The 25,753-nt window shown below is 43.0% G+C and overlaps 1 protein-coding gene and 1 long non-coding RNA gene across 3 annotated transcripts in view; one reads left to right on the top strand and one right to left on the bottom strand.

Annotated features, from left to right (window-relative positions):
- Window positions 1-3,587: 3,587 nt before the first annotated feature.
- LOC117514802 lies at window positions 3,588-25,420 on the top strand. Its single transcript, XR_004561964.1, has 4 exons — window positions 3,588-3,957; window positions 5,437-5,440; window positions 8,164-8,167; window positions 25,408-25,420. It is a non-coding gene; the product is annotated as an uncharacterized LOC117514802 (long non-coding RNA).
- Window positions 8,436-25,753, bottom strand: part of LOC117514800 (zinc finger protein 516-like) — a 174,919-nt gene continuing 157,601 nt past the window's right edge. The window contains exons 4-6 of one of the 2 annotated variants that reach the window (XM_034175392.1): window positions 22,658-22,762; window positions 13,046-13,116; window positions 8,436-9,204 (exon numbers count right to left, since the gene is read on the bottom strand). In XM_034175392.1, coding sequence (XP_034031283.1) covers window positions 9,145-9,204; window positions 13,046-13,116; window positions 22,658-22,762 — 236 coding nt within the window. In that variant the 3' untranslated portion in view covers window positions 8,436-9,144. The remainder of the gene's footprint in view (window positions 9,205-13,045; window positions 13,117-22,657; window positions 22,763-25,753) is intronic. The other variant, XM_034175393.1, reaches the window with a different exon arrangement.

Raw genomic sequence — 25,753 nt, 5'->3', positions numbered from 1 at the left:
TTGCATTTAAACTGTTATTGAGTAGAGAAAGCTGCGGCACACACGGCCATTAAAGAGGGTAAAATTCACCAAAAATCTATCTGTCTAACAAAACCCCTTCAAATCCAAAACGACACTGAAGCATGTTAGCGGCACATTCCCGAAACAAAAAAAAAAAAAGAAACCTTTGCTAGAACTGGACAAAAGAGAGAAGAGTTAAAGCAGTACCTAGTCTAAGTGCACTAGTTTTGCCATTTGGTTTCTAACGCTGTATATAAAGGGTTTGGTAAGAGATATACACTTTATTTTACACTCACTCCTGCTTCAGAGCTTTTCTAAGTCACACTTCAGAGTAGAAATTCTGAGGAGTTAATCGTGAAGGGAATTCTGTACAACATTGGTATTAGTACTACACTACCTCAAAGGCTAGAGTATCCGTTTCAAGTATTTTCACTACAAACACCTTCAGTGTGTTTTAGGCATATTCAAAGCACAGTATTGTCAGCGTACTGTAACCATAGCGACCGCATTGTTTTTCGTCGAGGTTTCAAAACAGTTGCCTTCTGTCGCCCTGAACCATTTTTAAAATCAGATTCCACAAACATGTCTCCTCGTGCTCAAATATATCAGTTTCACCCACCTCGCTTCGCCGCTTGCACGTGCGTTCCTCAGCGCGAGGAGGCGGAGTCGTCATGGCTTTGTGACATGAAGCGCGAAAGAAGGACACTTCCTTCATATTGGTTAAACAGACTCTCGCTGCCAAGGAGGTAGGCAAAGGTACAAAACATCTAAAGGGAAGTGAATAGTTGGCAAACACGAGAGAGCGTTTAGAAGAATGCGCATGTGCGTCTGCGTTAAGGCTGTGCTTCAAAACATCTTCTTTTATTTATCCCTGAACTCTCTGAAGCTCAGCTTCTTGATCCATGGCTTCTCTCTCTCTCTCTCTCTCTCTCTCTCTCTCTCTCTCTCTCTCTCTCTCTCTCTCTCTCCTTCCTCCCAGGCTGCACCACTTCACATCTCCATCCAGCGATTAAATATTCACCTGTTAGTCTGAACAGAATGTGTCGCTACCTGGCCAGGTAAAATAATAACAGTGGCACTACTGGAGAATCTGCAATTGTGTACTGGCTTTTAACATCAACTTTGTGTGCGTGTCTTTTCCCATCTACAGCCCTTTTGCGCCACAGAAACGTCTCACGAACCCGAACATACACTAAGGGATTCTGAAAGGTTTCAAAACTTTTTTCTCCTTAAACAATTTTTACTCGTATTTTGTTGTAGAGACTCTGATGGTCCAGAACGACTGGGTTGAGCTCCCAAGACTAAAAGAGTTCTGCACCGTGGTGCATCCGCATGTCAGGTCAGCATGTCAGATCCAAGTTCTCACGGCCGATCACTTTGAGAGTTCCACTAACACTTATCATGGTTATGGTTATAGCGGGATGTGCATGTGCGTCAGCTTGGAGACGCACAGATACACAAAAGTTGGGTTTGTTTTAATAATTGCCACACTCTGGTGATTAGCATTAACGTCAACCAGTTCCAGGGTCTTAAGTTAATGTCAGTTGTGCAACGATGATGTGGTGTGACAAATCTTTTTAATGTTCATGTTAAAATGATGGATAGAGTTTAGCTCCATTGCTGCTATGTCACCTCCACTAGTATGTCACTACTGCTCCATTCTGCCAACAAAATCTACTTATGGGTACCAATAAAGAAAGATCTCTTGGGTATGTAGAAACAAGAAAGTTGAAGGACTAAATAAATGTGTGTGTGTATATATATATACAACCCCTGGCGAAAATTATGGAATCACCCTGTAAATTTTCATCCCCAAAACTAACACCTGCATCAAATCAGATCTGCTCGTTAGTCTGCATCTAAAAAGGAGTGATCACACCTTGGAGAGCTGTTGCACCAAGTGGACTGACATGAATCATGGCTCCAACACGAGAGATGTCAATTGAAACAAAGGAGAAGATTATCAAACTCTTAAAAGAGAGTAAATCATCACGCAATGTTGCAAAAGATGTTGGTTGTTCACAGTCAGCTGTGTCTAAACTCTGGACCAAATACAAACAACATGGGAAGGTTGTTAAAGGCAAACATACTGGTAGACCAAGGAAGACAAAGCGTCAAGACAGAAAACTTAAAGCAATATGTCTCAAAAATCGAAAAATGTACAACAAAACAAATGAGGAACAAATGGGAGGAAACTGGAGTCAACGTCTGTGACCGAACTGTAAGAAACCGCCTAAAGGAAATGGGATTTACATACAGAAAAGCTAAACGAAAGCCATCATTAACACCTAAACAGAAAAAACAAGGTTACAATGGGCTAAGGAAAAGCAATCGTGGACTGTGGATGACTGGATGAAAGTCATATTCAGTGATGAATCTTGAATCTGCATTGGGCAAGGTGATGATGCTGGAAGTTTTGTTTGGTGCCTTTCCAATGAGATTTATAAAGATGACTGCCTGAAGAGAACATGTAAATTTCCACAGTCATTGATGATATGGGGCTGCATGTCAGGTAAAGGCACTGGGGAGATGGCTGTCATTACATCATCAATAAATGCACAAGTTTATGTTGATATTTTGGACAATTGAAAGGATGTTTGGAGATGATGAAATCATTTTTCAAGATGATAATGCATCTTGCCATAGAGCAAAAACTGCAAAAACATTCCTTGCAAAAAGACACATAGGGTCAATGTCAACGAGCAGATCTGATTTGATGCAGGTGTTAATTTGGGGGATGAAAATTTACAGGGTGATTCAATAATTTTTTCCTCAGAATTGAGTGATTCCATATTTTTTTCCTCTGGTTGGTCTAAAAAAGTAACGTTACTGACTGCCACAATCTTTTTTTCTTGATTTCTTATAGTGTTTCTTAAAGCCAGAAAGTTGCCATTTGAAATGACTTTAGTTTTGTGTCATGTCTGTGATCTGCTTTTTTTCTACAAAATTAAACAACTGAATGAACATCCTCTGAGGCCGGTGATTCCATAATTTTTGCCAGGGGTTGTATATATATATATATAGAGAGAGAGAGAGAGAGAGAGAGAGAGAGAGAGAGAGAGAGAGAGAGAGAGAGAGAGAGAGAGAGAGAGAGAGAGAGAGAGAGAGAGAGAGAGAGTTCAGATGCAAAACCCAGTATCTCCAAAACCATAAATTTTTAGTTGATGTCAACATGTAGTTGGCTGTCAAGGGGACCATCAGTGTACAAAATATGAAAGAATTTGAACAAACTTCATGTTATTGATGAAAGTCTGTGCATTTCCACATAGGGTTTCCTTTAAATCTCCATTTTCAACTGCATTTTTCTACATTTGAAAAAAAGGACTTACTTGGTTTTGCATCTCAACTCTTCATATATATATATATATATATATATATATATATATATATATATACAGTAGTGTTCAGAATAATAGTTGTGCTATGTGACTAAAAAGATTAATCCAGGTCCAGATCCAGGTTTTGAGTATACTTTTACTTTTTTTACTAATAGCCCAATTTCATAGCCTTAAGAGTGTACATATCATGAATGCTTGGTCTTGTCGGATTTGTGAGAATCTACTGAATCTACTGGTACCTTGTTTCCCATGTAACAATAAGAAATATACTCAAAACCTGGATTAATCTTTTTAGTCACATAGCACTACTATTATTCTGAACACTACTGTATATATATATATATTAAATCTATCTCAATCACAGTAGTAGCAAGTGACAAAATCACAGAGTTACATCGAGTTTATATAGCCTACGTCACCTGACATCACAAACGTTGAGTGCGCTACCGAAGCGCCTGCCCTCTGATGGCAAAAGTTGAACTACGTCTATACAGTCAGTGGAACGTTGCACAACGTCGCCCTCTGCTGAGCCAAATGGACCTGTGATGAAGACAGGAAATTTGGACCCCTAAAGCGAGCCTTCTCCGGCATTTTACAGAGATTTTTGAGAATCTGCTACGTCGGGCTCATAATGTGAACGGACCCTAAGGACATTTGTCACGGTATAGGTAGACATTTATGGCTTAAACAAAACTTAAATCTACTTAAACAAAAGAAGTATCATGACAAATAACTACAAAAAGGCAGCATCAGTTGAGTTAGTTAATATGGTGGATAAGATTAGCATTCCGCAGCTGGAAGCCGAGGATAAGGATGAATCAAAATTATGTCAATCAGTTTGAGGTGACGGGAGGATAACTTTGTTGTCGCAAATTTCCCTTTTAAAACCTGCCTGAATTCAGATGTGTGCAGGTGTGGATCATCATTTCTGAAGCCTGCACCTCCACGTTGACGTAAACACATAACGCGCTACAACCCCAACCGTGATCAGTGCTGTTGGACAGTGAGAGATGGCTTTATGTACGCGTAGTATGACAAAAAATCTCAAAGATTCCCAGATGTGGAAACACTTTCTTCCATGTTTGTCTCTTTTCTGGTTCACGACTGCCATTGGACAGGATCCTCCTTCAACCTGAAGTTGAGGTTTGAGATGGCTGCAGGTCAACGTATCTACAAGTGTACACGATTCCCCAAAATTCTCTGCATTGGCACAAGGCCGCCTAGGCAATCAACAAATACAAATCTGTCACCGACGTCAACAGAATAGAAAACTAAGGAGCAACAAGTTTAGAGCAACTTCCAACTGATAAGTTTCAAATCTTGATGCAGAAAAACATCAAAATAAAACTGGCCCTCGTTCAACGTCCATATTTTCAAGTTGCATTGATCTACAAAATGTACAGTACTTGTGACATTTTTATGACCGTGCCTGACATGGACTGACGTCTTTCATTATTATGTTCCACCCAATCAATTGATGTGATTGGGTGACTGATCAGCCCTCGTCATTTGTTGCAGTGTCTTAAATATTGTTTGATGGGAAATGCTTCGGCTGATGTTCAACGAAAAGTGAAAACCAAAATAAGTCTAAATACTCAAAATGGTTCCAAAAGACTCGGCTGTGCAGGAATCGGTTTGTGTAACATTTAGATCATCTCCATGGAACCTGAACCTTGCTGTACAGGAACTCGCTCCAGGAACCACAAAATGTTCAAAACCAGCAGCACATGGGTTCCTTTCAAGGTTCACAAGTCGGAATGTTATCTGTACATTGAACAGCCAAGACAGTGCTGTCCAATGTTTGGGACTCATAAGTCCACGTTGGAGCAGGAGGCACCCTCACATGTTAGTTATGGAGGCAAACGGCCGCCACTCATTGACGCCTCTGAAACGGAAAATAATTGAATGACTATAAAAATGGCACATTTGTTTATATCTGCAATTAAAAGTAGGTGTGCGAGTGCGTGTGAATGTGTTTGTCTGTTTGCGGCCCTGTGACAGACTGACGTCCTGTCCTGGGTGTACCCCACCTCGCGCTCTATGACTGCTGGGATAGGCTCCAGCCCCTGCGACCCTTAATTGGACTAAGCGGTTAAAGGTGAGTGTGTGTGAGTCTTTAATAACCGACAGGGCAGCGCTGTCGTGAGCATTTTTAACCTCACCCCTCTCTCGCTCTGAACACTGGCCTCAGCGTGCAACGTGATTATGCACAGTTTAATGTAAACATGCACACTCGCATGCAACATTTAACCCAGTGGAGATGCACTGGAAAGAGCATCTCTTCCTCTTTTTTCTCATCAGAGCTGTAGGTTTGGAGATTGGTATCCTGAGGAAAGCACAAAAACTCAAAGCTAAGTAAGAGGGGTGACATCGGAGGAGGCGGGGTTATGAGCAGCCATGCAATGCCACAGTCCTTAACTTCAAGTTCTGTTTTGCCACTTTTAAAAAATAAAATAAAACTTTTTGAGCTACATCAATCAATCAATCAATTTTTTTATATAGCGCCAAATCACAACAAACAGTTGCCCCAAGGCGCTTTATATTGTAAGGCAAGGCCATACAATAATTATGTAAAACCCCAACGGTCAAAAACGACCCCCTGTGAGCAAGCACTTGGCGACAGTGGGAAGGAAAAACTCCCTTTTAACAGGAAGAAACCTCCAGCAGAACCAGGCTCAGGGAGGGGCAGTCTTCTGCTGGGACTGGTTGGGGCTGAGGGAGAGAACCAGGAAAAATACATGCTGTGGATGGGAGCAGAGATCGATCACTAATGATTAAATGCAGAGTGGTGCATACAGAGCAAAAAGAGAAAGAAACAGTGCATCATGGGAACCCCCCAGCAGTCTACGTCTATAGCAGCATAACTAAGGGATGGTTCAGGGTCACCTGATCCAGCCCTAACTATAAGCTTTAGCAAAAAGGAAAGTTTTAAGCCTAATCTTAAAAGTAGAGAGGGTGTCTGTCTCCCTGATCTGAATTGGGAGCTGGTTCCACAGGAGAGGAGCCTGAAAGCTGAAGGCTCTGCCTCCCATTCTACTCTTACAAACCCTAGGAACTACAAGTAAGCCTGCAGTCTGAGAGCGAAGCGCTCTATTGGGGTGATATGGTACTACGAGGTCCCTAAGATAAGATGGGACCTGATTATTCAAAACCTTATAAGTAAGAAGAAGAATTTTAAATTCTATTCTAGAATTAACAGGAAGCCAATGAAGTGAGGCCAATATGGGTGAGATATGCTCTCTCCTTCTAGTCCCCGTCAGTACTCTAGCTGCAGCATTTTGAATTAACTGAAGGCTTTTTAGGGAACGTTTAGGACAACCTGATAATAATGAATTACAATAGTCCAGCCTAGAGGAAATAAATGCATGAATTAGTTTTTCAGCATCACTATGAGACAAGACCTTTCTGATTTTAGAGATATTGCGTAAATGCAAAAAAGCAGTCCTACATATTTGTTTAATATGCGCTTTGAATGACATATCCTGATCAAAAATGACTCCAAGATTTCTCACAGTATTACTAGAGGTCAGGGTAATGCCATCCAGAGTAAGGATCTGGTTAGACACCATGTTTCTAAGATTTGTGGGGCCAAGTACAATAACTTCAGTTTTATCTGAGTTTAAAAGCAGGAAATTAGAGGTCATCCATGTCTTTATGTCTGTAAGACAATCCTGCAGTTTAGCTAATTGGTGTGTGTCCTCTGGCTTCATGGATAGATAAAGCTGGGTATCATCTGCGTAACAATGAAAATTTAAGCAATACCGTCTAATAATACTGCCTAAGGGAAGCATGTATAAAGTGAATAAAATTGGTCCTAGCACAGAACCTTGTGGAACTCCATAATTAACTTTAGTCTGTGAAGAAGATTCCCCATTTACATGAACAAATTGTAATCTATTAGACAAATACGATTCAAACCACCGCAGTGCAGTGCCTTTAATACCTATGGCATGCTCTAATCTCTGTAATAAAATTTTATGGTCAACAGTATCAAAAGCAGCACTGAGGTCTAACAGAACAAGCACAGAGATGAGTCCACTGTCCGAGGCCATAAGAAGATCATTTGTAACCTTCACTAATGCTGTTTCTGTACTATGATGAATTCTAAAACCTGACTGAAACTCTTCAAATAGACCATTCCTCTGCAGGTGATCAGTTAGCTGTTTTACAACTACCCTTTCAAGAATTTTTGAGAGAAAAGGAAGGTTGGAGATTGGCCTATAATTAGCTAAGATAGCTGGGTCAAGTGATGGCTTTTTAAGTAATGGTTTAATTACTGCCACCTTAAAAGCCTGTGGTACATAGCCAACTAACAAAGATAGATTGATCATATTTAAGATCGAAGCATTAAATAATGGTAGGGCTTCCTTGAGCAGCCTGGTAGGAATGGGGTCTAATAAACATGTTGATGGTTTGGATGAAGTAACTAATGAAAATAACTCAGACAGAACAATCGGAGAGAAAGAGTCTAACCAAATACCGGCATCACTGAAAGCAGCCAAAGATAACGATACGTCTACATAAAGCTACATAAAGCAACTTTGCTAGGCGGTACTTCCATCATAATGACTACGAGAAGTAAGTCCGATATAGGCCTTGAGGCCGCGTGTTGCCAGTGCTTATCTATGGATTCCATAGTGTTACGCGGATGAGAATCTTGGCCTCTCCCTCGACGGGATGCCAGTCCAATGCCAGTTGCTTCCCCAGGCGAGGCCAGTACCCATTAACAGCTGGGTGGACTGAGACCATGTAGATTAAGTGTCTGGTCCAGGAACATAGACAGGTAGCATGAGCAGGTTTCGAACCAAGGTCTACATACTAGCAGGCCGGTTCCTTATCCACTCAGCTACCTGCTCTAGGGTGAGAGATGGCTCTAAAGTTAGGCACCATGCACCTTGACAAATTTTGCTCATTTATACCAACCTTTATGATAAAGAATCCCGAAATAGACAAAAGATCCAATATCGCTGAGTCCAGGTTTCTGCAGACCAAGCGGCTGCTTGCTGCGGCTCACGAGAACCTTCATATTTCAATCTTAAATCACCTCCTTGCGCACCTGTCAACAGAATCTGAAAAAGTAGAACTGCACCAGGGAAACTTTCGTAAACGTTCATAAGGTTCACATGGTGTGTTTGATTACTGATTGGTTAAAGAAAACAGCAAACCATAGTCAGAATTAGTATATCTTGTCACATGTTAGCGGTTAGCATGTGTGGTTATGCTAATCTCAGTGGATAAAAACTGTGTCCTATTTTTTGGCATCAATCCATAGTCATAACCACATTTAGCCCCAAACACGAAATGTGAGCAATAACTGTAGTTAGCATGCTTGCTATAAGCTAATGCATGACCGCACATGCTAATGCTAACTGCATACAGTATTTACTTTAATGCAGCCTGTCAACTTTGCGAAGTCAGCGGAACAATAAATGGTAACACACCCCACACTCAGAAATCTGGTAATTCTCCTAAAATCTTCAAAAACATGTCAAGAACCTTCAGTGTAGAAAATGGTTCACTGGTCAGTAATGGGTGGCTATTGAAGAGGTTTCACAAGCTTGTCAACCAAACAGGGGCATCTTGGGTGCTGCTTCTGTTTTGCTTTTTGCTTTTTTTATATGAATGGCAATGGTGTTTGTTGGTTGTCTGGTCCAGGTACAGACTTTTCTGCGAGTCTATGGCTGTGGTGTTTGTGGGTGTTTGCCAACAAGTGGTCCTTGTTCCTCCTGGACCATTGCTAAGATCCTTGTTTCTGGGTACTGGCTGTTGTCAAAAGGCATATGGTGGACACTCTGGACGTGGGTCTTTAGGTTCCCTTTCTGAGAGGCTCGGTATGGGCAGAGCTGGCAGCAGAATGGCCTCTCCCCTACAGAAGACACACAGTACACATACAAGTCAAGTAGATGTCAGAGGTTGCATGCAAAAGCTGTCATGTGGAGGTCTTTAGTCAACATGCACAATTCATTGTCAAAAAAAATTGGAAAGAATTCTGAAATGCGGTCAGCCCAAACACTTCCAAGGATGACAAGAGTGGCACTACCAGTTAGCACACTTGGCTCCTAACAACAAGGCCCCCAGTTCAAGACAAATTTTGTTGATGCAAATGTGTTGGAGGACAGTAGGAGTTGCTGTGCAACAGTAGTCAGTAAACGTGACCCTCCAACAGCTAATAGGTCTCTATGCCACACTGCCAGAACCCCGGTTTTGGCTTTCTGGTTAGCGTGTGCGCCTCCCACCCTAGAGATCGTGAGTTCATGTCCTGAGGGGAGTGAGTGGGAGGAGACACAATGCAGAAGCGCAAGAGTACAAGCCACTACACAAACTTTAAACTCATGGTAATAAATGCAGCAAAGTCATCAAACAAGTCTCATGTATCCAAGAAATATGGTATGGATGTAATGTAAGAAGATGGTAAGCCCAAAAAGACCATGTTTAAAAATGCTAAAGTCAAAGCTTACTGTGGTCCTAAAAGTGACAGCATGTCATGGTTGAAAAAAATTAATGAAAGCCTTTTGTTAGCATTATTTTCCGATAAAAGAATTTTCCTTTATTAAAAAAATTTGGGCTTCAGAAAATATGTATCTGTAAATACGAGGTCTATTAGAAAAGTATCCGACCTTATTATTTTTTTCAAAAACCATATGGATTTGAATCACGTGTGATTACATCAGACATGCTTGAACCCTCGTGGGCATGCAAGAGTTTTTGCAAACACAAAATTTGCTACATTTGTCAGCATTCGCTGCCCGGTGAGATTACGGGCTTAAAGTCATTTCAGGGTTAACGTGACCCACATGAAACATGTTTCCTGCCATATGGAGAACCAGGTACCTGTCTGAAAAGTCCTACTTTTGTCGCACGCATTTCTCTCAATCACCCCCCCCCCCCCCCATTCAAACCCTTGCTCCTCTCCTCTAATTAGACTAACCTACTACAGCACAGACACCTCTGCAAAATAACTATAATAAAAAAAATTAATATAAAATCCTGAGCTGCACACACCTGAACAAAACAAATGAGACTGCCATTTAATTGCACCTAATTATCATTTTGATAAATGGAAGAATATCAAAGTGGGAAAAGAAATGACTCCCTGTGCCCCTCCCACCTGCACCCTTCTCCCTGAAGAAGAAACACGGAAATATAGCTGTTATCATACATCATCAGAAACACAACCGGGGGGTAGAGGGAGAGATAATAACAAAAAAGGTATAATTAATCACCCAAAAATATAAAAAAAAAAAAAAAAAAAAAGCCAGCTGGAACGACAGCCAGGGTGAGACACGTGAGCAGAAAGCGAGAAAACCTCCACGACATCGTCCTGCGAGGAAACATGGCTGACGGCACCAGCGCACTACATTATACAAAAGGTTATTGTCCCCGTAAAGCAGCGTCAACATTACATCTAATTGGAGCCCTCCGCGGTGCCTGCTCCCATCATTCATAGCATGTGGTAAATCTGAGTCCACGCGGGTGAGTGCGACGTGTGTGATTAATTAAGATGGATGCGAGAACGAACGCTCTCTGTCTCACTCGCTGAATATCAAAGCAGGACAGATTTACTCCTCTGCCTCTGTCTTCATCCTTATCGAGTTCTCTGAAAACTCTGAGAAGATTTTCAGGTTAGTTCAGGTCTGGGGGATGAGAGCTGGTGTCGCATCCACCACCCCACAGGATGGCCTTTGGTCCTGGATGGTAACTACCCAGGAGGACAACTGGTCCATCTGCCGCAGCTAGGCAAAACATAGGCAACCCCTTGGTCTTCTGCAACTGCTGGGGTCCTCAACTTTGGACTAAAAAGTCGTAGCTGACGCTCCTTCACCATCCAGGTGATGTTCCTCAGACTGAGACTCCCTAAGAAGTCACTCATTTGACACAAAGTCAATCCAGCAGCACCCAAGTATTCTCCAAAGGGACATCCAGTCGTCACCTTAGCACACTGGTCTCACAACCACACAGTAAGACGGGAAGTTCTTGGACTCTAAACACTTTCCTGTCCTGCAACGGTATCAGAATAATCAAATACCTCTGACTAGTGACCTCAGAACTCCATGTGCTGTCTGGCTGAGGACCCAGAGACTTGAACGTCACTGCTGGGAAGAGGTTGAGGTTCAAAGTTACTTTTTAAATACCTTTGCAAGTCTTGAAAATAAGACTTTGTGATTTGTTGTGTTTGTTGGTTTGTTTGAAGTAGTACGTAAATCTGATTTCGGCCCTGAGGCCCACTGGTACCGGTGCTTCTTTATGGACTCTGTAGCATGAAGTGGGTCACAGTGTACAACTCTACCAGGGCGGGACGTGGGTTACTGCCCCAGCCAAGGCTGGTAGCCGTTTACAGCTGGGTGGACTGAGACAATGCGGATCAAGTGTCTTGTTCAAGGATGCAGACAGGTAACCTGACTGGGAATCAAACCCAGGTCTACATACTGGCAGCCTGATTCCTGTTCTCCCCTGATGTTTATGTTGGATAACAAAATATCAATGAGCAAATTTCAGTGGAACATAGTTCAGGGTTAAAAGAAGAAAACCAATAAGATTTTGGTTTTGATCTGGTTGGCAACCCATAAGCCAATTGTAACTTTAATGTTGTATTTTTTTTACAGTGTGTGTGTGTGTGTGTGTGTGGTGTGTGTGTGTGTGTGTGTGTGTTCCATAATGCACTGCTAAAACTGCCATTGAACATGTGAGTTAAAAAAGTAACATTTTACAATAAGAGTGCATTAACTGACATTAGTTAATACATTATTAGGAGTTAATAAACAGTGAATTAAGAGCTAACAATGTTGGATAATCATTTATTAATGCTGTTGGCTATCTTTATAAATGATTGTTGAATAAATTAATACCTTCGTTAACCTTAATAAATGATGACTAAACAAATGTCTTAATTCACTTAATTCAATGTTAGTTGATGCTTATTGCTGCATTAATTAATGTATCATATTTTCCAGAGTACAAGTCACTACGGAGAATAGGTCCCACTTGTTTTCTGTATGTGGAATGCACTTTTTGACACAGTGTGTCCCTGGGCGTGAGTTTAACAATGGACAGGAGGTAAACCGAGCACATGTACACACCACAGCATGTGCTGTTGCTCAACACAGGGACTGTTAAATTGTAATCAAGGCGGGAAAAAAAATCAAGATGGAAAAGCATACAATGGCCAACATACTGGATGTTATTTTATGCAGTTTGAACAACAGAAAACATCCAATGGACAATGAAACACAACAATAAAACGTTAGGACATTTGATTTTTCTTTAATCAGCTATTTAAGATTTTTCTACATTGTTTAGTTGTTTTTGTGCATTTATTCCTGGAAAACAACATTATTATTATTATTGTTATTATTATTATTAACAACAACAATAATAATAAACAACAAATGCATGATTTTTCTGTATATAAGTTGCACCACAGTATAAGTCACAAGACCCCCCCCCCCCCCCCCCCAAACTAGTAAAAAAGCAATAACCACGACTTGTACTTCAGAAAGGACTTATTGTAAAATATTACCAAACTTTTGGTGTGGTTAAGCAAAACAGAAATCAGATATTAAGAGTGCGGTGTTTAAAGGGTGCCACATGGGAGCATTTCCATAGACAGGGTGCTGGAGTAACACACACACACACACACATGCAGAGGTGATGCACAGCAAAGAGAAACACGCAGAAGCGGTGAGGGAGCTGAGTGATTAGCCACATACTTGTTTGGGAGCTTCGGAAGCGGTGGTGTGAGCGTCAGTACCTCTGTGGAGTCCATTAAAATCAAACCCAACTGTGGGGGGAGAAGGAGGAGGGAGGGGGGAGGAAAAGGAGGAGGAGGGCATTCTGTTAAAAGCTCGACCAGATCTACCACACAAGCTTTTGTTTTTTTTTTGTCTTTCACTAGCAGCATATTGCAGCAACCAGCATCCTCACTAATGGAGGAGGTGCTGGCAGTGATGGTGGTGGTGGTGATGATGATGATGATGATGATGGTGGTGATGGAACCTGGTGGAGGCGAGTGAGTGATTTAATATGACGCATGTTAATCGAGGCCTCGGGGTGGCTGGCCTTTTCGGTGCGTACACGTCCGCGCTGAAGAGAACCGCCGGTGACAACATTAATTACAGCCCCGCGTGGTGTTTACAGAGCTGAAATGTGTGCAGCGTGTGTGTTTACAATACGGCCGAGGGCGCCGCTGAGTGCTGCATCACTTACCGTTTGGCCTCTGTCACTTAGAATCATTGGCGGTGCCGCGTATCATTCACACGCTCTGTGAGGACGCCACTGATCCGACTGTCTGCTGTGATCGCTGCTGACGGACGCGACGGGAGAGAAGGATGAGTGGGGAGGACGAGAGGGGAGGTCACGCCGGGAGGAGAGAAACGGCGAAAAGTACCATTCTAATGATGCATCGTGGCATGATGACATTTTTTAGTATTGCTACAACGAAAAGTGTAAATTCCTGTAAGAACATCACAACATCTGGACAGCCTTTGGATCTTATGCTCCATATGATGGCTTGCAACACCACTCCACACTGTGGACCATAGACTGGAGGGTGGACGTTTGGGAGCATGAGCTGCTTCATAATTCGCAGGTGAACCCTCAGCTCAGCCCAGTTGTTTTTCTCCTCAGCAATGAAGCACCTGCACGCTGCATCGTGCTGATAAAAACGCACCACGTGGACAAAGTGTTGCAGCTCACATTTGCTCGTGATGCACTTAGTTCATCCAGGTCTCAATCAAGTAAAGGCTCATTTGACACAGACGTCCCAGCGGTACCCAAGAAGAACCGCATACCAAGTGCCTCCCACCGCCACCTTAGCTCAGTCTTTAGCCTCCAAATTTCATGCCAGAAACAGTAGACCTCTATGGCTTTGTTCAGACTGCCAGTACAAATCCAATTTATGTGTAAATCTGATCTGAATCTGATTCTGTTGTACGTCTGAACAGTCAAAAGTCGCATGTAATGAGGTTTTTTTAATGATTCAAATTGTATTTTTAAAAATCCACTTTGATCTGAACACTCAGATGGGAATTCATGTGGGTTATGTTACGCTTGAGTTTTCCATGCCATATAAAATCCGGCTCATTATCACTCCTCGCCCTGCTCCATTGAAATGACTCAATGCTTGCTCTAAAAAAGAAAATAAAATGTTTACCATGAGGTGTGCAGTCAGATGAGAGCTGTTGTTCATCTAAACTAAACTAAAAGCTGGAGAAAAAAAAATGTGCGCACACAAAAGCCCAAAGTAACCTGTAATCTCTTCCAAAAGAACCGGTCACAGAAGACAAAATGTAGAATAAGTCATTAACATTGAGAAAATATGTGGGACGACTGAGCAGCAATACAACAGATTCCTTCAGCTGCTGCGTGCATGTGTCGCATGTTTCACACGTGTCCAAACAGTGGAGTATCAGGTTACATATTACAAGGAGGGCATGCTAGGTCAGTCATGCTTCAGACACATGGTGTGAGCAGGTACTGCTCCCGTATGCAAAAGTTGAGTGACATGAAGTGAGAGAGTAACATGATGCTCCCTCCCCCCGCCCACCTCGCAGTCCCTGTAGGCACGATGCCATTACTATAGCAACCAATGTGGATGAGACAGAAAACGAGGATTGCCACACAGATTGGATTTGGTCACTTTTGGACAGTCAAATCAGTGAGATCATATTTGAATCACATATGCAATGAATCCAATTTGAAGTGACAGTCGGAGGAAAGCCTAAAGATTTAGAGTGTAAAGATATCAACAGCGCCTCTTACTGGATGTCTTTCAACCTCACGTGCTGAGCTCCTGGATTCTTTAATATCATTGCAGGCCAGGTGAAAGAAAATGTTTCACTGAGTTTAATCGGTGTCCTAAAGTGATGACTGGAGCTGGTAGCTCAGTGGATAAGCAACTGGTCTGCCAATATATAAACCTGGGTTTGAATCCCAATCCTGCTACCCCTCTGTGTCCATGGACATGACACTTAATCTGCATTGTCTCAGTTCACCCAGATGTAATGATGGGTACTGGCATTGGCTGAGGAAATAAATATGAGGCATCAATGTAAAGCATTTTGAGTAGCTGCTAGATGGAAAACCGCTACAGAAATACAGTCCTCAGTCTCGATATCTTTGGTGCTGTGTCTCTCCAAAGGATTCTTGGCTACTGCTGGTATTACTTAGCGTTGAGTAAGTGGCTGGAGAAGATAAAAGGGAGGGGGGGGGTGCCCACATTTCTCCCTTGTTGCACAAGATAGATGGTTACTTTCAAGAAGTGGCGATGGACCAGTTCTTGGTCTGGCTGCCAATCAGGGCCCAGGGTGGTTCAATACTGTGGTGCACACGGTGACACATTTGTTGGAACTCAAAGGCTGAGTCTTGGTTGTGATCCAGGGCAGTTGAAAGCCTTGCAAGGCAAACTTTCGGCCTAGAAACCAATGATTCAATTCATTCATTCATTTTCTATATCTGCTTACTCCCATCTAGGGTCACAGGGTGGGTGGGGGGGCGGTACCCCACAGTCATAAGGCGTGAAGCAGGGTACACCTGGGCAGAACCAATGATTTGTCAGACTACATGAAGTAGCACATGGAGTGGTAGTGGCCACATGGACCACCATCAGGGTCCCCCCTTTAAAACCAAATAATTTCCTGTGACCCCTCCTGTTCTCAGACAATTCCTCCTGAGGTCAAACACGCGGCTTCTTTCAAACTGTGCCAAATCATATATCAGACGGTGATGCCCAAGTGGTTTGTCAGAGTGGACGAGGAAAACAGGAGATGAAACAAAGAAAGGAAGATCGAAAGAAGGAAAGAAAGAAAAGCAGACAGAGAAAAAGGTAACCAGGGGAGTGAAAATTAAAATGAAATATGAAAAAGTGGAGGAAAAAAACGGGGGGGGGGGGGGGGGGGGGCTAAATCAAGCTGTTTAGTGAGTGGCATCGGGACGCATGCAAATGATTCATAAGGTTGGCGTGAACAAACGCTGCTCTGCTTCATTAGAATGCACAATTCCATTTCTCTAATTGACATGTGATTAATAATGTATACAATTTGTCACAGGTCAGTATCCGGAGCAAATCATGTTTCAGTTTAAAAAATAGAGACAGCTGCCCAGCCCAGGGCGGGGAAGGACTCACGGACCGGCTGTCACACTCAACTGCACAAAAAGACCTGTTTTGATTTATTTTGCAAAGTAGCAGACGTATGGAGAGTTAAGACGGTGAAATATCGTCCAGGACGTGAATCCCCGTGCATATATTCCCCGCATCGTTCCTGAGTGTTCCTGGGTGAATAAATAGCTGCGAGGGAGATGATGTGTGTGCACAGGTGGCATGTGACTGACTGTTGAATGAGAGGCTGGAAAACTGGGAGCATTTTGCAAAACATGAATATCAAGTAGCTAATAAATTTGTCTGAGAAGTTCAGGAGAAAACAGTAAATTGTCTTCGGTGCTTCTCGTACTTTGCCTTTGTGGTGGTTTTTTCTTTGTGTTCTTCTTTGTGATTGATGCACTTGTCACTTGATTACTAATCGTAAAACACAAGTCATATACAAACACTGTTGGCATTTGAGTCTCTGATTACTTTGTTTCAGATGAATCACTTTTTAAAAATAGTTAAGGACTTTATTCATAACAATCAAAAGGGCAAGTGAAAAACCCAACAAATGCTAAAAATTACAACAATAAAGTGCTCGTGAGCTATGTTTTTCACGGCAGCTCGTAGACTATCTTACTGAGTATAATCTCTTTGAGCCACTGCAGTCTGCTTTTAGAAAATATCATTCCACAGAGACGGCTCTCACTAAAGTGGTGAATGATCTTCTGCTTACAATGGATTCGGACACCACTACGTTCTGCTGCTGTAGATCTCAGTGCTGCATTTGATACAGTGGAATCATCATATTCTACTTGATAGGCTGGAAATCATTTTGGGATTACTGGGAGTGCCCTTAGATGGCTGACGTCATACTTGACCAGTCGTTCTCACTGTGTTTTGTACAGTAACACAACCTCTAACCTTAGTGACATGAAATTTGGGGTTCCACAGGGATCCGTCTTAGGCCCCCTGCTTTTCTTCCTTTATACGTATAGCACCTCTTGGGCACATATTACAGCATTTTGGGATTACCTTTCACTGCTATGCTGATGATACTCAGTTACAGAGGTTTGATCAACAGATAAACTCTGCTGTCAAAGCTAGTTTTTTCCAACTTCGCCTGTTGGCTAAAATAAAGCACTTTCTCAGTAGACGTGATCTTGAGAGGCCATTCATGCTTTCATCAGCTCCAGACTTGATTATTGTAATGCACTTTATTCGGGCATTAATCAGTCTCCAATTGGTGCAGAATGCTGCTGCTCGTCTTTTAACAAACACTTTTAGACGTGAGCATATTACACCCGTCCTGTACTCACTCCACTGGCTTCCAGTTCATTTTAGAATTGATTTTAAAATTTTAATGTTTGTTTTTAAAGCTATTTATGGCCTTGAACCTCCCTACTTGTCTTAAATTTTAACTTTGCGCACCTACAGTAGGACATTACGGGTGTCTGGCCAGCTTTACTTAGATGATCCTTAGAAGATTGCCTTGCATCAGTGAGAAGTTGGATGTCTAGAAACTTCCTACTTTTAAACTCTGATAAGACTGAAATGATGGTTCTTGGTCCAGTGAGACATCGGCATCAATTTGACCAGTTAACACTCAGCCTAGGGTCGTGTGTCATACATCACACTGACAAAGTGAGGAACCTTGGGGTAATTTTTGATCCTACATTCTACTTTGACCTCCACATTAGAAATATTGCAAGGACTGCTTTCTTCCAACTGTGAAATATAGCGAAGATTTGTCCCATCCTGTCTATGGCTGATGCTGAGACCCTGATCCATGCATTTATCTCTTCTAGATTGGACTACTGCAATGTTCTATCTTCTGGTTTACCGCAGTCCAACATTAGGGTTCTCCAATGGGGTTCAAAATGCTGCTGCCAGACTTTTGACACAAAGCAGAAAGTTTGACCACATTATACCCATTTTGGCATCCCTTCACTGGCTTCCTGTCCCAGTGAGATCAGATTGTAAGGACTGGCACCTCCCTACTTAGCTGACCTAATTAAACCTTACGTACCGGCCCGGGCTTTGCATTCTTAGGGTGCAGGATTACTTTGTGTCCCTAGGGTGAATAAGAAGTCTGAAGGTCATAGAGTTTTCTCTTATCGTGCCTCTGTTCTGTGGAATGATCTACCTGCATCAATAAAACAGTCAGATTCTGCTGAGACTTTCAAGTCCAGACTTAAGACGCACTTATTTTCCCTTTCGCATGGCTAGCATACTGGTATAGTTTTGTTTTACGCTTTTTACTCTTTAAATAAGCGGCGCATGCCACAGCTTCAACTTTACCTAAATTCTAGGTCTTTTAGTGAAGCTTAGGGCTAGTGGCCGGTGATCACCTTAGTATTTCTTCTGTTTTTTTTGTTGTTTAATGCTGACAAATTATACTGTATTTCTTGTCTTTATATAATAATAATTTATTAATTTATATAGCGCCAAATCACGAGTAATCACCTCAAGGCGCTTCACAAACATTTAAAAGCAGAATAAAATGAAATACGATTCAAACACAATAAAAAAAATTAACCATAAAAAGTAAAAGAAGTAAAATAAATAAAACAAATAACAAAAGACACACAATCATATAAAATACTAATGATAAAACAAATGTGTCTTCAGCCTGGCTTTAAAGTCTCCACTGTTGTGAAATTGTCGTGACACGGACCCACAACAGGGGGGCGTTAATGAACGGACAATGGATAAGCCAAAAGTAACAATTTAATGTTGTGAATCGCACGACGTACAGACAATAACAATATGGTGACTGTCAATCATACACCAGGTGACGTGTGGGAAGGCTCGACGATAGAAGACGCCTGGCGAGAGAAGAGCCGGATCCCACACAGCTTCCACCACCAACGGAGCTGAAGAACACCGGAGCCACCAAGCCCTGCGCCCCAGGTGGCCGCTGTCTTCAGCAGTCAGACCTGGTACTGCTGGCAGAGAACAGAAACAGTCCTGATGAGTGTGAGTTCGCACACTCAGTAATCCCACAGTCTGTATACAATTGGGAGGGAGAACTTCCACCTCCAATCACACACTCGTGCAGCTCCTGTCTAACCACTTATCTGGTTGGGGTGTGAAGCGAAGCCGTCGCTGATCACACCAAACGCCAATCCCACAGATAAGGAAAACACCACAGGAAAACGGCTGCAAAGAAGTTCAGACTATTAGTCAGTGTTAAATCAGCAGAGAAGTTACCTGAATGGTAGCTGATTTCTCGGCGGGGAGGTGGAGTTGCAGTCCGGCCTTTATGGTGGTGGTGATGAGTAGTGGATGAGTGACCGCTGGTACGGATGATGAGTGACAACTATCACTCCTGGTCGCTCCGACGTCCTCTCGTGCTTGAAGCCCGCACTTCAAGCAGGGCGCCATCTTGTGGTGGTGGGCCAGCAGTACCTCCTCTTCAGCGGCCCACACAACATCCACAGAGTCCGACTGTCGTATCAGCACAGGCAGATCATTCCACAGAGCTGTCTTTCTGATGCCTGATTCTGTTTTTTCGATGGGTGTGGTATTTGTGCTGGAGATCCTCCTGTCCTGTACACCAACAGCATTTCCTGTATATTCGTTTTGTCAATTGTTCTGTTTCTGTTTCTGTGAATTGTTCTGTAATTTGTGTCTGTAGCATGGCCCAAGCAGAGGGTCACCCCTTTGAGTCTGGTCTGCTTGAGGTTTCTTCCTCAGAGGGAGTTTTTCCTTACCACTGTTGTTCTGGGGGTTAGTAAGGATAGACCTTACTTGTGTGAAGTGCCTTGAGACAACTCTGTTGTGATTTGGTGCTATATAAATGAAAATTAAAAAAAAAAATGTTTTTAATAATCAGTACTCTCGTGGGCATCATAGTAGTCCAGCTGCTCTGACACATGACCGCTTCTACGTTTTTCTTTCACCATATGACATAAAATAATTTGCACTCATCTCAGCACATGGAAAATATTCTCTATATTAATTTTAAAATACCACAAATATCTGTGTTAATCAAAATGCAAAAATGTGTTAAACTACGCTTCACAATTTTAAGTCAAGTCAAGTCTGCAACATGAAACCATCTTGGGTCCAGGATGGCACCCACCCAGGCAGACAACTGGTCCATGTGTCTAAAATAACCGTCGATCTCCGGCAGCCAGGTGAAACGTGGGCGTCCATTTGACCTTTCCAGCTACTGGGGTCCTCAACACTCAGGCACCTGTGTGTTGGATCACAACCCAGAGAAACAGACCACATGGACTAAACATGGTAGCAGACGTTCCTTCACAATGCAGGTGATCCTCCTCATCCAAGACTCTCTTAGTAACCACTCATTTGATACAAAGTCATTACAGTGGTACCCAAGGATCCTTTGAAGACACCTTGCATCAAAGACATCCAGTCGTTGCTTTAGGTCACTGGTTAGTGTCCAAGTCTCACAACCATACAGCCAGACAGGCAGGACCAGAAGCCTAAAGACTTGGACCTTTGTTACCCTGCAAAGACATCCGCATCACCAAACACCTCTTCCCAGGCGCCTCTTGATCTCAAACGCCGGATCCAGTGACATGTGTGTCACTGCCGAGATCAGTAACTGTCTCTACAAGTTCAACTCCTTCACCACATACAGGTAAGCCTCTGGTGGCTTACACCTTTTACCTTTTATTCACAGCATCACTCGCTGATTGGCACGTTTAAAACAATGGTTTGAGTTAATTTAGGGCTCTACTGTTAATGGACTGGATTGGGTGTTGGGTAGACTTGTGGAAACCAGCAGCTTAGGTGCCTTTACTGGTGAGGAAAGGTCTACTGACCACCTTTGACTTGATGGATGATGCTGTGATTATTTTGGATCATTCTGACTGCTGCACTTGAGAAGTTGAATGAGGAGATCCAGGTTTTCAATGACTTGTTGAACTCAGCCGACAGCAGGACAGAGGTGTTGGCAGCGTCAGTACCCTAAAGACTTGGACCTTCAATTGCCTACCAAGATATCAGTCTTACTGTATGACTATGAGACTACATCCCTGACAAGTGACCTTTAACTAATGACTGGACGTCTTTGGTACTCTTTATCTTTGGAGCATCACTGAGTATCACAGGAAGTCAGTAAGTAAATAAAGTTGATTTGTATGGCGCGTTTCAAGATAAAATCGCAAAGTGCTTTACAGGAATTTGTGATACACAGAAATAAAAAAACACAGAAGTGAAAAATAGCGGTAACATCAAACTAGTTAAAAGCGAGTCTGTACAAATGGGTCTTGAGCTTCTCCTTAAAAGTTCCAACAGAGTCCACAGAACGTAGCTGCAGTGGCAGTGCACTACACAGTTTGGAAGCCACAACCTCAAACGCACAGTCTCCTTTGGTCTTCAGCCTAGACCTTGGTACAACCAACAGGTTCTGGTCCGAGGACCTCTGAGACCTGCTTGTTACATGCGGGTGCAAGAGTTCACTGATGCAGAGTTGATGGTGCAGAGCTCTAAAAGTCATCAAATTGGGAGCCAGTGCAAATAGTTACACAGGAATGACTGCATCAAAGAAAATGTCATTTTGGGAGCATCAAAAGTGGTGTACCAACGTGAGGGAACATCACCTACATCATCTACTGTAGAACATTTTGACCATGTGGCATGTTTTTCAGCACACAGATGCCTCAGTCTTAAAGATCCCAGCATCTGGAGCAGGCCAGGGCGACGCCCAGGCTTCACCTGGGTTCTGCAGATAGATGGCTGCTTTTGGGAGGATGGGATGGACTAGTTTTGTGTCTGGTTGGCATCCAGGACCCAGGGCAGCTCTGTGATGAGGTCCACAGATACATGACACCAGCACATGTTCCCAGCCTCGATCCCGACTCACTGGTGGCGTTCCATGTTCTGTATTTTTTTTTTTTTTGGTTTCTTTTTTCCTCCACAATATGTTTGAAAATTCAATATGTGACACACTTGTCAAAGGCGAGTGGCGCACTCAGAGACAGAGACAAGTTAACTGAGATGATTACACAAGTGAACTGATTTTTAAAAGATTCTAGTAATGATCTGACGTTTAAACATTAGACAGACTGCGTAGGATCTTATGAGAATCGTTTTCATCGTTGGCTTTGTAATCTGGACTTTTGAAGGTCCTGTTTGTAAGTATGTGGTGACTGTCTGATTTTGAACAGACGTGTGTGTGTGTGTGTGTGTGTGTGTGTGTGTGTGTGTGTGTGTGTGTGTGTGTGTGTGTGTGTGTGTGTGTGTGTTTTGGGTGTTACACACGTACCTGTGTGCGATCTCATGTGAGTACGCAGGTGGCTGGGTTGATTGAACGTCTTTCCGCACTCCTGACAGAAATACTGTCCTTGTCGCGTGAGACTCCTCAACATCCCTGGACACACAAAGAAGACAGAAAAACATTACAGCACAAAAGAACAAAACACACAACTCTATTCACCTTGACCTCAGAGCAGTTCGCTAACTTTTGACACTTTTGGGCAATATACTTTTCCACATTATTGCAGAAAATTACACTGACCTCGAATGGCTGCTTTCTACAGACAGGATCACCACCTGGAGCTCAAGACTACACACAGGATGGGGAAGTCCTCTCCACTGGGACTCTTTAGTGAGTTCTTGCTGACTTAAAGGTTACATAAGAAGACTTGTTCAGTTCATTTGAGGAAACATCCTTGTAGGACTTATTCCCTGACCATGATCTCCTACATAGCTGAGGACCCCTTCCAGGTGGTGAGGTCAAGAGCACATTGTTTTCAGGAGATAAAGATGGACCCGTGGTTTTCAGGCACAGCACCAAGCCTCAACAGGCAATGCCTCTGAGGCATCTTGGGTGGACCGTCACACAGTGGAAACGTATTATAGTCAGACAAATCAATATTCCACATCTTATTTGTAAGAAATCTTGCTCCAGACCAAAGATGAAAAGGACCATTTAGACTGTTCTCAGCAACATGTCCAAAATCCAGGGTCTCTCGTGGAATAGGGTTGTGTCAGTACCCTTGGCAAAGGTCATTTCCACTTCTGTGATGGCAGCATTAATTCAGAAAAGTATACTGAAATTTTAGAGCAACATATGTTGCCTTCAAGACTAGATCTTGTCAACAGGACAATGCAAAACCATGTTCTGCACACATTACAAAGGCAGGGCTGCAGAAGTGGTAAGTATGAGTACTACACTGGCCTGTCTGCAGTCCTGACCTGTCCCCAGCAGAGAATGTGTGGAGAATTTTGAAAAGAAACATGCAACAACTATGCGTTAGTTCTGGAAGGCCATGAAGTCAAGTTCAGCCCACATCACCTGATAGCTCGGCTGACTCCCTCATATCAGGACAGACACACACCTCTAAAGGTCTCCTGACTGAAGGTCTTCAGTAGCCTCCCAACTTTTTTGGAATGTGAAGTATTTTCACCTGCCTTCATGTTACAAGTAAAACTGCTACACATTCAGATTTTAGCGATCTAGAAGCTCGTGTGCTTTGAATTTGGTCGCTGAATGCACCTGCTGGGTGGGTGGAAGCGGGTGTCAGCATTTGTAGATTCCGGACGTCGACGTAAAGGTCAGCGCTGGGCAGAAAGCAATCGGCTGCAATCGGCTGGCTGCAGCGGTGCAGGTAGGCAGCGTCAGTAGTCCTGAACTAGTGCAGGCATCATTAGTATGTCTAATGTGTCATTATGAGCGGCTCGCTCCAGGGGCTGGACTGCAGCTGTCACACAGCATCATCTCAGAGGCTGACAGCCAGACACACACGGCACACACACACAGCGCATAAATTACAGGCAATTAAAACGCCCCGGCTGTGATGTGCCCGCTCTGCTGCCCGTGTGTCACATGTCAGGTGTGTGTGTGTGTGTGTTTGTTCCAAAGGAGGAACGTGAGGCACAGGTTGTGGCAAACACTGGCTACATTTAAACACACACAGAATAATGCAACAAGCTTTTCATGACTCGCACACGGCAGTTTTGTAGGTTAGCAACCAAAATGCGGAGAAGTTACCAGCACAAGGAGAAGTCAGCACGTGTGACTTTTATCCCTTGGAATGTCGGCGAGTCCAAATGATTTGATTGCTTTCATTTTCAAATAACTCAGACATTACTCATCACAACCTGTGCAGAAAATCGTGCTTGACAAAAAACACAGATTCAAAGCCACAGTTTTCCAGATATGGAATCTAGCATCCCTAACCATCTGTTCATTATTGTATAATTACTGCTTCCCACATGGGGTCTTTCAGTGTGGAGTTTGCATGTTCTCCCTGTGCTTGCGTGGGTTCCCTCCGGGTGGTCCAGCTTCCTCCCACATTCAAAGACATGCAGGTTAGATGGACTGGGAACTTTAAATTGGCCGTAGGTGTGCGAGTGAGTGAGTCTGTAGTTTGTCTGTGACCCTGTGACAGACGGGAGTAACTGGAGTAAGAAGGTATAGAGAATGAATGAATGAATAGCTGCAAGCTTACAATGAGCCCTTCATATCTAAATAGGACTTCACCCCCTCTTGGTGGCGGCCACATTGTACTGCTAATTTGATACAGTAACTCAAAAGAAGAAGAAGTAGTAGTCCTATATAGGCCCTGAGGCCCGTTGGTTCGGGTGGTTATCTCCGATTCTGTAGCGTCAAGCTGAGGAGAGTCTATGCCTATAACTCTAGACAGGATGTCCTCAGCTGAGGTCGGTACCCAATTACAGTTGGGTGGACTGAGACGATGTCTAAAGTGTCTTGTCCAAGGACACAGACAGGTAGGATAAGTAGGATTCAAACCCAGGTCTACATATTGGCAGACCAGCTCGTTATCCACTCAGCCACCTGCTCTACACAGCCCAAAAAGGCACAAACCTATTCTACTTTTCATATTTTGTAGCGCAACCGGAAGACTGAAGGAAAAAGGAGGAATCGATCGTAGTGGTGCAGATCATGGAGAAATTGTGCATTTCGTGGAACATACAAGCACCAGATTTGGGATGGTGATTCTCATGATATCAGTCATCATATCTTGCTGACTGGTCACTTCAAAATTCAAGGCGACAGCCATTTTCCAAGATGGCCACCAAAATGACTTATCAAAGATCAGTGTTTGTAGTGAAAGAAAGAATCTGCAGAACCTGCAGTATGAGTTAGTGCAAACACCACGGCTGTCTGCACCAATCACAACTGGATGTGTGGAACAGCCACGCCCCAATCACATTTTTAGAGCATCGTTTTGGTTTTGGGGTGAAATTATTCTCAATATTAACAAACATTTTCCTTCTTCGTCACATCACATAAGATGACAGAGCTTAACTATGATTTTTTGCATTCTGTTACGTTTTGAATATTTGACGCTCTGAAGAAAAGAGCGCCGCCATGTTCTCGATGTAAGTACCAGGA

This window comes from Thalassophryne amazonica, chromosome 7 (genome assembly GCF_902500255.1).
Source record: "Thalassophryne amazonica chromosome 7, fThaAma1.1, whole genome shotgun sequence".
Classification (NCBI taxonomy): domain Eukaryota; kingdom Metazoa; phylum Chordata; class Actinopteri; order Batrachoidiformes; family Batrachoididae; genus Thalassophryne; species Thalassophryne amazonica.
This window is presented reverse-complemented; position numbering and strand designations above follow the sequence as displayed.